This window comes from Notechis scutatus, chromosome 2 (assembly GCF_049901735.1).
Source record: "Notechis scutatus isolate UNSWTSFEM ecotype Mainland chromosome 2, rNotScu1.2, whole genome shotgun sequence".
NCBI lineage: Eukaryota > Metazoa > Chordata > Lepidosauria > Squamata > Elapidae > Notechis > Notechis scutatus.
The window spans coordinates 101659035-101671415 of record NC_142010.1 but is presented as its reverse complement, the minus strand read 5'-3'; the positions used below and the strand labels follow the sequence as shown (position 1 = coordinate 101671415).

Below are 12381 nucleotides of genomic sequence, written 5' to 3'. Positions count from 1 at the left end.
GGATTTCTGCCAAAGAGACAAATTAAAGACAATATGAGAGTAATCTTGGACACCTTGGAATACTATGAGGCACATCCTGAAAAACAAATGGCTCTGATATTTCTAGATGCACAGAAGGCATTTGACAATGTGAATTGGCGATTCATGTTATTACTGTTGGAACAGATGGGTTTTGCTAGAAAATTCATCCAAGCAATAGAAGCTAGCAAACGGCAAAGGTAATGATAGAGGGAGAGCTGACAGACTCTATTAATTTAAGAAAAGGAACAAGACAAGGGTGCCCACTATCACCTTTGTTGTTTGTGTTAACTTTGGAAGTGTTAAACAGAAATATTAGAGATGAAAAGAATATAAAAGGAATGACAATCAAAAAGGAAGAATTTAAGCTGCAAGCATTTGCGGATGATCTGGTTTTCATCTTAGAAGACCCTTTAGAAACAGCATCAAAATTGATAGAAAAGATAGAGACAAATGGAAAGGTGGCTGGTTTGAAAATAAATAAAGATAAGACAAAGATCTTGACAAAGAATATGCTATTAAGACAAAAGGAAGAACTGGCAGACCTATTGAAAATTCAAGTCACGAAAAAGATCAAGTACTTGGGGATATATTTGACAGCAAGATGTAGTACATTAAAAGAGAATAATTATATTAAACTTAAACAGCAGATAGCGCTAGATTTGGCGAAATGGGAAAATTTACAACTGTCACTAATAGGGAGAATTTCAACAATCAAGATGAATATATTACCCAGAATTTTATATTTGTTTCAAACAATTCCAATTAGGCTTGGAAGATCTAAATAAAATTGTGTTGAAATATATATGGCAAGGTAAGAAAGCGAGAATAAAGTTAAAACTTTTGCAAGATGCTAGAATTAGAGGAGGATTTGGTTTGCCTAATTGGGAGTCGTACTACCAAGCTACAAATCTGATGTGGGTTAAGGAATGGATAACACTAAGAAATGCTAGATTGTTGACATTAGAAGGACATGATCTGTTGTTGGGGTGGCATGCTTTTTTATGGTACAAAGGAACTAAAACACAGGGTTATTTTAGAAGACATTATATACGGGAGTATCTGTGGTTAAACTGGGAGAAGATTAAAAGACAATGTTATTTGAAAATTCCAGTCTGGTTATCGACTATTGAAGCATTTTCGTATCCTATAATATACAAAAAGGAACAAACAGTTAGATATGGTGAAATACTGAATGGAAAGGGTGAATTTAAATCTATGCAAAAACTAGAAGAACAAGGTATAAAGATGAATTGGTTTTCATATGCGCAAATACATTCAAGGTATGATAAAGATTCTAAAACAGAAGGTTTCTATGATAAACTGACTGACTTAGATAAGATTTTGACAGGTACTGATTAAAAAATTGTATGGATATTTATTAGAAATTAAACTAGAAGAAGAACAAGTTAAAGAAACTATGATTTCTTGGGGGAAGAATTTTGGATATGGGATTGATCTAGAGAAATGGCAAAAATTGTGGTCTCAAAATTATAAAATGACAATGTCAACAGCATATAAAGAAAATTTGTATAAGATGTTTTACAGGTGGCATTTCCCCACCGACAAGAATAGCAAGAATGTTCAAGAATAAATCTGAAAAATGTTGGAAATGTCATCAGACACCTGGCTCATTTTACCATTTGTGGTGGACTTGTGCGGATGCCAAAAAATACTGGACTAAAATCCACATGTGGTTGGAGAAAATGACGAAAAAACATATAGACTTGAAACCAGAGATATTTTTATTGGGAATTTTACCTGAAATATATAGTAAAGACATGAAATACCTGATTGTAAATGTATTAACAGCGGCTAAGATTGTATTTGCTAAAAACTGGAAAAATGAGAAGATACCATCGCAGGAAGAAATCATTAAGCAAATATTGGAATGTGCTGAAATGAGTAGATTGACATTTGAAATTAGAAAACAAGAGGATAAACAATTTTATAAAATTTGGGATCTTTTCTATCAATGGTTAGATAACAAAGTACAGTAATAAAATATGTAGATTTCTAGAAAATATATAAAGATGTACTTCTTTTTTATTATAACTACAAAATGATTTTAGGATAGATCTGGGATGATAATATGAACTGTTATACAATAAATTAAGTACATTATGGTTATCTTGTAAAACATGAATGAATAAAAGTATAGTCAAATGATTGATTAATAATGATACTAAGATATTTAGTTTTTGATTGACAATATGAGATTGTATGTAATGTAATTGTAATTGAAGACTACGAAATGGAAGCACAAAACAATTTGTAAACCAACCGGCACACTCTATGTACACCTATGGAAGACAGCTTGATGTTTTTATGTTTTGTTTGTTTATGTTTGTTTTTAAAAACCAATAAAATCTTTATATATATATATAAAAAAGGAAAATTGCTGTAGACCTACAATATCTTACAAATTTGTGTGGTATGATTTCACTCTCTTAGTCCCCCACAACCAAATTCCCTCCAAATATTGGGTGGCCCTTGACGCCTCCCTAAAGGCACAGAGGTTTGCCAAATTGTCCCACTTTATTGGCCCTCAAAATCAAGAGTTGCAGAGCTGCTGAAACATGAAGAAGTGCAAATACAGGTAGTCCATGGCTTACAGCAGTTCATTTAGTGACCGTTCAAAGTTACCACAGCCCTGAAAAAAGTGACGTATGACCAGTTTTCACACTAATGACCGTTGTGGCGGATCAAAATTCAAACCTTGGCAATTGACTCATATTTATGATGGTTGCTGTGTCCCAGGGTCACATGATCCCCTTTTGCAACCTTCTGACAATGAGGAAGCCAGACTCACTTAACAGTTTGACTAATTTAACAACTACAGGGATTCACTTAACAACTGTGTCAAAAAAAGATCATTAAATGGGGCAAACTCACTTAACCAATGTTTCACTTAGCCACAGAATTTTTGGGCTCATTTGTGGTGGTAAAAGGAGGGCTACCTGTAGGTTGCTTTTAATGGGCAGTCCCTTGGCCTCTCTCTTTAAGGAGGTGTGACACACACAAACACACACACCCCGCAACTCTCTGGAAAGAAAAGCAGTAACTCTCCCAACACTGCTTCTGTCGCAGAGGGCTTTTGTGGTAAGAAAAAAGCAACTTTGGGACCACAGAAGAGATAGACAGACCGACAGACAGACAGACAGACACACACACACACACACAGAGAGAGAGGCGGAGAATTCAAAGCTTCGTGGGAAAGATTCCCCTTCCCAACCCGTGTAACTAAAGAGAATTAAAAGGTTCACACAGACCCGCGCCCCATCTCGGACCACCAAACTTAGTTGTTTTCAGAGGGTCCACTACTTTTCCGAAGGTGGGCGCGGGTCGCAAAGGAGGATGAAGGAGAAAACTTTTCCTGCAGAGTTTGGTGGACGGGGTGGGGGAAGAAGTCCGGCCCTGAGGAAGAAAGCCTTCTTTGGAAGGCGGCCCAATCGTCGGAGGGGGAGGAGGGAAAGTTCAGAGCGCCCCCTAGTGCTGGCGGAGGGCATGCCCCTCGCCTCCGGAGTCAGAGCCAGAAAGGGTGAGGCGAAGTCAAGCGCTGCGAAGCCCTCTGAGGCTGGGGAGATCCCGACGGAGGCGGCCGCCTTTCGACAGCGCCTGCAAGGGAACAATGCGCTGGGAGCCAAAGGAGACTCAGGCTCTCAGGAGCTCGATCAACTCTTCACCCAGTTTCGTTGGGACGAGGAGAGGGAACCGGGGCTTGGAGGAAAGGAAGGGAGCAGCCCCAGGTATGCTCGGGGTCAAAGGCTGGGGCTTCCGCATAGGTGCTGCTAAACGGATCCTTTGGGGGCCTCCAATTAGTTGCAAAAAAGGCTTATTGGGAGAAGCGAAGCAGGCGGTCTTACATCTCCGGCCAGTAGATCTCCGCGGTGCGCTCAGGCTGGTCGGAGGATATTCATGGGGGGTATTTAGTGTTGAAGAAGTTGAGATGCTTTCCGAGTGACTTGCTTGCTTTAGGGATGGAAGCACCCAGAAGAATCGGTGCCGTTCTGGGAGAGAAAAACATGGGGTAGAAGGCAGGAGCTCGAATTGTTTGCGCTTTACTACTCCGTGGAAAAAGTACTCAGAAAGTCCTGGAAGGAAGCTAAACAGCTACCCTCTTTCTTGTAAGTGTTATCGGGAACTGTTAATTCTAAGAATCCCCGGTAAATGGGCGAAAAATTGTCATTCGGAGGCTCTTCCAATAGAGACGGGAGGCATCTATCCCCAAATACTCCTCACCTGTTGGAGTGACGTTTTAACCCAACCTGACACGATTTTATTCCCAGTTCTGCCTTCCTAGAAGGTAGTTATTCCCTGTCTTCTATCACATGTCCCTGTTCAAGTAGTGAATAGAGTGGGGAAATACTCCCACCACCCTATTAATAGTTTGTAAGTAGTTTAGAATATGGCAGTTCTACTTGGCCTAAACAGCTGTATTGTACTTCACTCTGTTACCTCCTAGCCAATGGGGCTTTTGAATGTGTAGGTGTGGGGTTTTATTTAGTTGAAAAGCAAGACAGCCAAAGGACACAACTTGTACAAGGATATAATAAGAAGCTAGTATTGTGAACCTAACAAGTTATTTACTCCTGTACAACATTGGTGTGTGGGTGTATCCAATTAAAATTGATTGAGTAATATAAAATTTGATTGATTAGACTTGTAGATCTTTTTTTTTTCCTCCTCAAGCTAGATGCTTATGTTGCTTTGATTAATACCTGTGTAAGTTGTGCCAAGAACTATTTTCTGAAAAAGTATTTCCTTCTAATGATATAGAGGAAGATAATGACTTTTGACTACCGGTAATGCTTCCCTGTATGATGTTTAGCAATATATTAATGATTTCAAATAATTTCTATTAACTTTTTTGTTAAATATTTTAACTGATGAATTTATCAATGAATTAAACATTGCAGTTCTTCAATTTTATAAGTTATTACTGCTCCGTACCTACCACTAAAACAAAATTAAATAGCTCCCATCTTCTGGATCATGAATTCACCCTCCCCAATATGGATTAAATCTGCTTTTCTCAAATCTCAGGCGCCCTAAATGATTTGCCATGAGGGAAGCACAATTTTCTGTATCTGGGCGGCTCCAGAGCCTAATTCCAATTTCAAAAGAACTTTTATAGAAAGAGTGAAAAATGATTGTCTTCAATGTGACTAGTGGGATAACTAGAGGATTTTAAGAGGTGAATGTTACAATTTATCTTCCCAGATTCTGTTTTTGTTTCTATAGGGGCAGTGAAAAACATGGAAAGTTATAATTGTATCATCTGATTTTGAATATACCCACAGGTTACTATTGCTAGACAATAATTTTTTATGGAGCAATCCAGTTGCAGTACCTATGATAAGTACAGGAGATATGCTTATTTAAACACGCACGGCTGCTGCAAAAGTGAATAAGACAGCTATAGACAAACACAATTTGCTTCTGGTTTTACCAAATGAATTTAGACCATTATCCAATATCAGAAGGGTTTGCCTCTCTTGCAAACTGTACATAAGTGAAAGACTTCTTTGTTGTTTTGTGCAGGGACATTTTAAAAGGCATGATACAGTACTACCTTTATTAACACTAATACAATTTTTACAAAGATTATAGAAATAATCTTTCAGGGTTTTTCAAGGCAATTGTTATACAGGACAGTAATTGGAGGGGGAGATGGTAATACCGCAGTTGTTCTGTTTGTATAAATATCAGCACTTTTGTACATCTAGAGAGCTATATCTAGAGATAATCAGTTCTGATGAATACCAGTGAGAGTTTATCATGAAATCCAAGGTCCCAAAAGATTTTTTAAAAAAACAAATTAGCAAACAAACAGAAGCCACCAATGGCAAACCACATCCATGTTTTTACCATGAAAACTAGAAAGATATATACCCATGATGTCAACAGGAGTTGAACTTTTTTTTTTTTACTCTGAAGTAGGTCCAATTGTAATGTCTCAGGTCAGAGGATATAGAAATGTTGCCCTAAGTTGGAGGGCAGGACATATTGGCAAATTTGGAAAGAATCTTCTATATACATAATAAAAGAGTAAACCTTTTGAACTTGATCTAAGTAAACATAGGTAGCATTGTGTCATCAGCTTAGACTTTTGGATTAGACTTAAATCTATAAGAATGACATAAAGCTATTCGTCTGGTTTTTGTAAATAGTGTAAAACCTGAGTAATTGCTCCACATGTTACAATGTTACAATAGATATTTTCCTCAGTCTTTATTATTTTGTTTATTGTAAAGATCTGGAAGATCTGAAAGAAAGTTTAAGAGAAGCTTGTTGACATTATTTGAGGAACATTTAATTAAATCTAATAATACTTTTCTATTGTACATGCTATTTGTAGCATAGATGCTAGTTTCTCAGAAATAAGCCCAACTTGTTTTCATCAGCTTGTTCTTTCTTAAATTTCACCATGACATCTGTAATCTAAAACGTGAGTTGGAAGATTTATTGTGTTGATAATATTAAATTAGACATGTCTATACTGTAAATTTAAAATCCCTATTTATATGTTCAAATAAAATGACAGAAAGAATAATGTAATTATGAATTAAAACAAAGAACTTGTTATAAAATAAAATATAAAATATGGTACTTTTCCATTTTTAGTTCTGTTTACCCCCTATAGCTCTCTTACCTGTTTGTCACTATTGTAAAATATACTTAATCTTAAGCTTTCTTTCACAGAATTGCAAAATCGTACTTAAGTTCCTTAGTAATGCTAAAATATAAAGTACATTGGGAAGATATTTTATCCTTGCTATTTGGAAGGACCCCAATAAGGCAATCCTGTGCATTGCTGAAGAGATGTTAACAGATACCCGATTAGCACCAAATTAACATTCATCTTAATCAGAGTGGGAGAAGTTACTCTAGCGCAGGAGGCAACAGATCACAAGCAGTAGAAATATAAAAGTTTGCTTCCCTTGAAGACCTCAATTTATGACCACAATTGAGCCCAAAATTTCTGTTGTTAACTGAGACAGTTTTTCTCCATGTTACAACCTTTCTTGCCACTGAATCACTGCAAGTTGTTAAGTTAGTAACACAGTTGTTAAGAGAATCTGCCTTCCCCACTGACTCTGCTTGTCGTCACAAAAGGTGATCACATGACCCCAGGACACTGCAACCACCATAAATATGAGTCAGTTGTCAAGCATCTGAATTTTGATCATGGGGAATGCTACAGTGGTCATGTGAAAAAAAAGTCAGTCACTTTTTCCAGGGCTGTGGTAACTTCGAATGATCATTAAATGAACTGTTATAAGTCATAGGACAACCTGTAGCCAAAATCTGCCTGAGATAGCTGCTCCATTTTACTTTATGTACTTTTGGTTAGCTAGAAGTGAACTACCTTGAGGTAATTGGGGCTTAATTCCAGGAAAATGGCGGCATTGTTAATATTCAGTCTGAGTGGGATCTTTTGATTGAAGGGGAGGTGCCTAAGTTAAGGCCCTGTGGATTTTAAACCATAATCAGAAAATTCCCTATTTAAAAAGAATTCTTAACTACTTGTTCATGAAAGCCTTACTTCCTTTCCCCGATCATGTTTCTGTTGGTTCTCCTCCTCACTGAAAATACGTATGTTGGTTTCTATGATAAAATACGTAATCCAAATCAGTTGTAAATTAAGAAAAAATAAATAAAAATACAAGAGAAGTCAGCCAGGCAGGACAACACAAAAGGGGAAGTTAGGAGAAACTACATTAAATACGATGGAGTTCATACAGAAAACTGGATTCTCTTGGGGGGGTTGGCAGGAGCTGGTGGCTGGGAACAAATAGGACAGAAATGGACGGCCTAATCTTCTTTTCCCCCCTTGCAGATGCCTGAGCCTGGAAGCAGCCGTTGACAGGATGTTTAGTATGCACCCTCCCAATGCTTCTCAAGCACCTGCCATTCATCTAGTGAACAGTTCCTCCTTGGGTCTTACAGAACTGGTGAAGACTCCAAGTGCTCCTTCTCCTGCTGCCCCCATCTTCTCAATGACTTTGGGGGCAATCTCTAATATCGTGGCCTTGGTAATCCTAGTGCAGTCCTACACCCGCTTCCGGCGTCGTTCCAAGGCCACATTCCTGCTTTTTGCCAGCAGCTTGGTTATCACAGACCTAGCAGGCCATATCATCCCAGGCTCCTTCGTGTTGCAACTGTATGCCACACAGCGTGGTTGGAGAGCCATGGATCCCTCTAGAGCTCTCTGCCAGTTCTTTGGGGCTTCCATGGTATTCTTTGGACTATGCCCTCTCTTTCTGGGCTTCATGATGGCCGTGGAGCGCTGCATTGGCATCACTCGTCCTCTGCTTCATGCTGCAGTGGTCACGCCAGGCCGAACGAAGCTTTCCTTGGTAGGACTGTGGACCGTTGCTCTTGCCATTGCCCTCTTGCCTCTATGCACGTTTGGGAAATACGATATACAGGCCCAAAACACTTGGTGTTTTATCAAGGTGCAAGGGGCAGAAGAATGGTCCGAGGTTGCTTTTGCCTTGCTCTTCTCCCTTTTGGGATTGGCCTCTCTGGTGGCCTCTCTCATCTGCAACACATTCAGCGGAGTCATTCTGGTGCGAGCTCGTCTTCGTGGTCAGCGCAAATGCGGTCGGCGGAAAACCAAAGCACATGACATTGAAATGGTTGTGCAGCTTGCAGGCATCATGGTGGTCTCCTGTATTTGTTGGAGTCCATTATTGGTGAGTAAAAACAAAACAAAACAGAAAAGAAGCAATGGAAATGTGTAGGGTGTTTAGCACATATTTTGAGGCACAAAAAGGTGGGGAATTGACGTGTGTCAAACAATCCCTTCTCTAGTTCACATAAAGTTGGAGTGAGAGGGGAGCTATGTTCAGACTTGGAAAACAGCAACAGCACTTAGACTTATCACTTCATAGTGCTTTATAGCCCTCTCTAAGAAGTGGTTTACAGAGTCAGCATATTTTGTTGTTATAACTACAATAAATATAGTACTGATCTACATGATTTTTGTTTCCCGGTCTGGTCTATTTTAAAGGGCTATGGTTGTTCTATTACCATGGTGGCTAAAAATTACATTAAAATAATATGGAGAGCATCAGATTGGGTAAACTTAGAATAAGATGCCCTTGGGTGTTAGGAAGATTCTTGGAAATATGTTCATACGAAACACAGTACCTTGATTATGTAAGAAACTATTTGATTAGAGGGGAAAGAACGTTAACTGGAAAACTTCTTGAGGTTAAAAGTTTGGATCAAATTGACATTATGCTTGGGTATAATAGCCCAAAGAATGAACCAAGCAATCACTCAATTGATTCTGGGAAGCCCTTATCAGCACACAAATAAAGGGCTGGGTTGTGAATGGTATATTTATTATGTGGACTGAGCTAATGTATACACAGAGTTAATACCTGTTTCTAAGTTCTTAGGGTCACTGGGAAGGAGTGGACCATAAAAACCTAGTCTCATTATCTTGTTCTCTCATTTGCTGATATAACATTGCTGCCCTTGTTCTCTGTGCCGTTCTCAGGTCATTGTCATCTTATCAGCGATCAACTCTCATAAAGCTTTGAATTATGAAAAACTGCTGTTCCTTGGGGTGCGCCTGGCCTCCTGGAACCAGATCCTGGACCCATGGGTATACATATTGCTGCGACGTGCAGTGATGCGCAAACTCCTGGCTCTACTCCTAAGGCGCCCTGACCTCAAAACAACACACTTTGACCGCTGGGAGGCCAGCTCTTTCCAGAGCTCTGAGCGCAGCGTTGCTGCTGGTCGCATCTAATATTGGGTGGAGCAAACAAGAGTTGATCGACTTGAAAGCACTTTGAACTTTCCTGGAATTCAGAATCAGCAATCTTGGCTGCTGCTGCTGGTGGTGGTATAGGGAAGACCACAGATAAACTGGCAGTTTGCTTGGCAGCAAATAAGAAGTTCAGTATTTTGAAGCAGCCTCTTGCCTGTTTCTGACTTTCTTATGAGGGAGAAAGGGAGAGATGCACGATCTTCTTGGAAAATATAATGACAGTTCTTTGGGGATAGTTCAAGGGCATCCACAGAAAGGGTGAGGGAGTATAAATATATCACAATGTGAATGAAAAGTCATGATGCTCATGAATTCATTTTGATATCATAATGGTTTCTATTGGACACCTATGGAGACCTTTGCTCAGTGGTAAAGAATACATTATACATTCCTGATACTTCCTGTAAAGCGGAACTAAGAACTCTTGTCTGGTCTCAGATAGTAATCTGTATCAGAAGAAGATAGTTCTTGACCAGGTAAATGAAAGCAGGCCAGTATGTTTTGAGAGGAAAACGATTTAGTGCATTTTTAAAGCCATACGCCTTTCCTGATACAGGCTGCATTGTGCACGGTGAACAGCCTGGGAAATTATTCTTGCTATATTCCAAAGCTGAATCACGCTACCTGTGACTTTCTTGCATAGTGCAAGAGCAACTTCTCAAGAATATGAATCTTGCTCTTGTGCATCCTGAGGCGAGAAGACATCCCAGGTAGCCTCCTTCCTTGGATACTCAGTTCAGGTAGATCATCATCCTGTTGCACTTCCCTAGCCACAGAGTAGCCATTTGAGTCCAACCCTGTCAGGGCAGGCTATTTAACCTGCTGCCAGAAATGAGCTGGATACTTGGAACCTATGATGCAGATTTTCCACAATGTTGAGGCAGCTGCATTACAGCAGTGTGTAAAAGAATGTAATGGGTCTAAAATTTGCTGTGCTTCTGCACAAGGAAACTGATGCAAAGTATCGCTTCGTCTCACCATCACATGTAGATCGCACAGCAGTTGCAGTGGAGAAAACAAAGGCATGCGCTTTACGGTTCAGGGCGGCCTTTAATTTAAACACAAACCTAGACATTCTAGAGAACCCTTTCATGGGCATCGTAGATTGATTTATAATTTTTAAAAAAGGCTGAAAATGTGATCTCTTGGGGCCTCCCAAACTCAAGAATTTTAAGGAAGCGCCTTTCAGAAGAGTTAAGTAGACCTACAGCATGATTTACTCATAGAAGAGATCTGCAGAAGTTCCTTCCTAGAATGGATTTCAACAAATTGTTGCCAATGATCCTGCAAGATAACATCCCTGGGGAATTGGTGACACTGACTCACAGACTGCGAGGGGATTCCTCCGTCTGCTGCTCTACTCCAAGCTCTGGGAGGCTGTGGAGAACAGAGCATGGACAATGGAAAAACCCTGAAATGATTGATCTGTAGGGGCTGGCTGTGACATAGCCGTACCCTGTGAGAACCCTTAATCAGCACCAGGCACACGCCACCATGAAGCACTTCAGTGGGGCATTCTGGCCTTTCATGCTTTATGTTCTTCCATGCCCTTGACTTGCTTTGCACTTGCTTCGCACAGCAGCCTGTGCTAGCCCAGCTAATCTAGTCAGTCTCGGGGGTCTCATTTTATTGTTCCATGTGTTTTGTTTTCATTCAGTGGCTGCTTATTGTCATCAGGCAGCTGGAGCATGTAAAATCAAGTTTCCAGAATCCTGGCTGGGAAACAAATGGGATCAAACAGCAGAAGGAAAATTATCACCGTTATGGGAATTAGTTGAAAAAAAGAGGTGAAGGTGGAGATCTGTTGCTCCAGGTTCAAGTTTTCTGCCCCACTCTACACACCGGTATTGTCCCACCAACCCTTATTGTTCAGTATGGTTGTAAACACACAGTTTTGCTATGTTCCTGTACTATCAAGTGGGCTGAGCTCACGACGTGACACAGCTGCAGCTGAAATGGGTCTCTGCTGTCCATTGGCCTTTTAATAAATTATTTATTTCTGGGCAACATTGTAAAAAGACCATGTTTGGCTGAAATTCCATCACTACATAAATACTTTGGTTAATCCATGCACTATTTTTGCTTTTCTGTTATATTGGCTGCCAATTGAATTTTTTTAAAAAATCCTTGAAACTATGAGTTGATAGTTTAACTACTGACAACTGGTGACAGCAAAAATGAGAGATTCTGTACTACTTGTCTGCCATTTAGTGGTTGTCTGAATGTCTGCAGCTGCTAAATAGGTGCCAGAGGTTGAGAAAGTGGAATTGCTGTGAGAATCAGTATGGTAGTTGTAAACTAAAAGCTACACAAGGAGCTGAGGCAGGAGATTCCCTGCCTCACACAAGATACACAGTGTCGCGATACAGTGCCCATATGCAGTATCTGAGACAAGAGGAAAATATCCAGAGTAGAGTAAGAATTCCCAGTTGCAGTAGACAGTGAGATACAGGCAACAATGTGCAGGCATATTCTTTGGAAACAGCCAGAGGGCTGGCAGTCTTTATACCCAGGGAAGGATGTTGTATAGATATGCCCATATCTCTCTCCCCTGAGCATGTTTTGCTTTCTGC

General features: G+C 39.9%; 1 protein-coding gene across 1 annotated transcript; it reads left to right on the top strand.

Annotated features, from left to right (window-relative positions):
* Nucleotides 1-3553: 3553 nt before the first annotated feature.
* Nucleotides 3554-11494, top strand: PTGER1 (prostaglandin E receptor 1). The gene is made up of 3 exons (XM_026676933.2): nt 3554-3767; nt 7862-8720; nt 9533-11494. The coding sequence occupies exons 2-3, from the start codon at nt 7893-7895 to the stop codon at nt 9785-9787; spliced, it is 1083 nt and encodes a 360-aa protein (XP_026532718.1). The 5' UTR covers nt 3554-3767; nt 7862-7892; the 3' UTR covers nt 9788-11494.
* The last annotated feature ends 887 nt before the right edge of the window (nt 11495-12381 follow it).

Coding starts and splice junctions, on each gene's coding strand:
- PTGER1 (XM_026676933.2), top strand. CDS start 7,893: ATGTTTAGTATGCACCCTCCCAATGCTTCTCAAGCACCTGCCATTCAT. Junction 8,721..9,532: donor TTTGTTGGAGTCCATTATTG/GTGAGTAAAAAC, acceptor TGCCGTTCTCAG/GTCATTGTCATCTTATCAGC.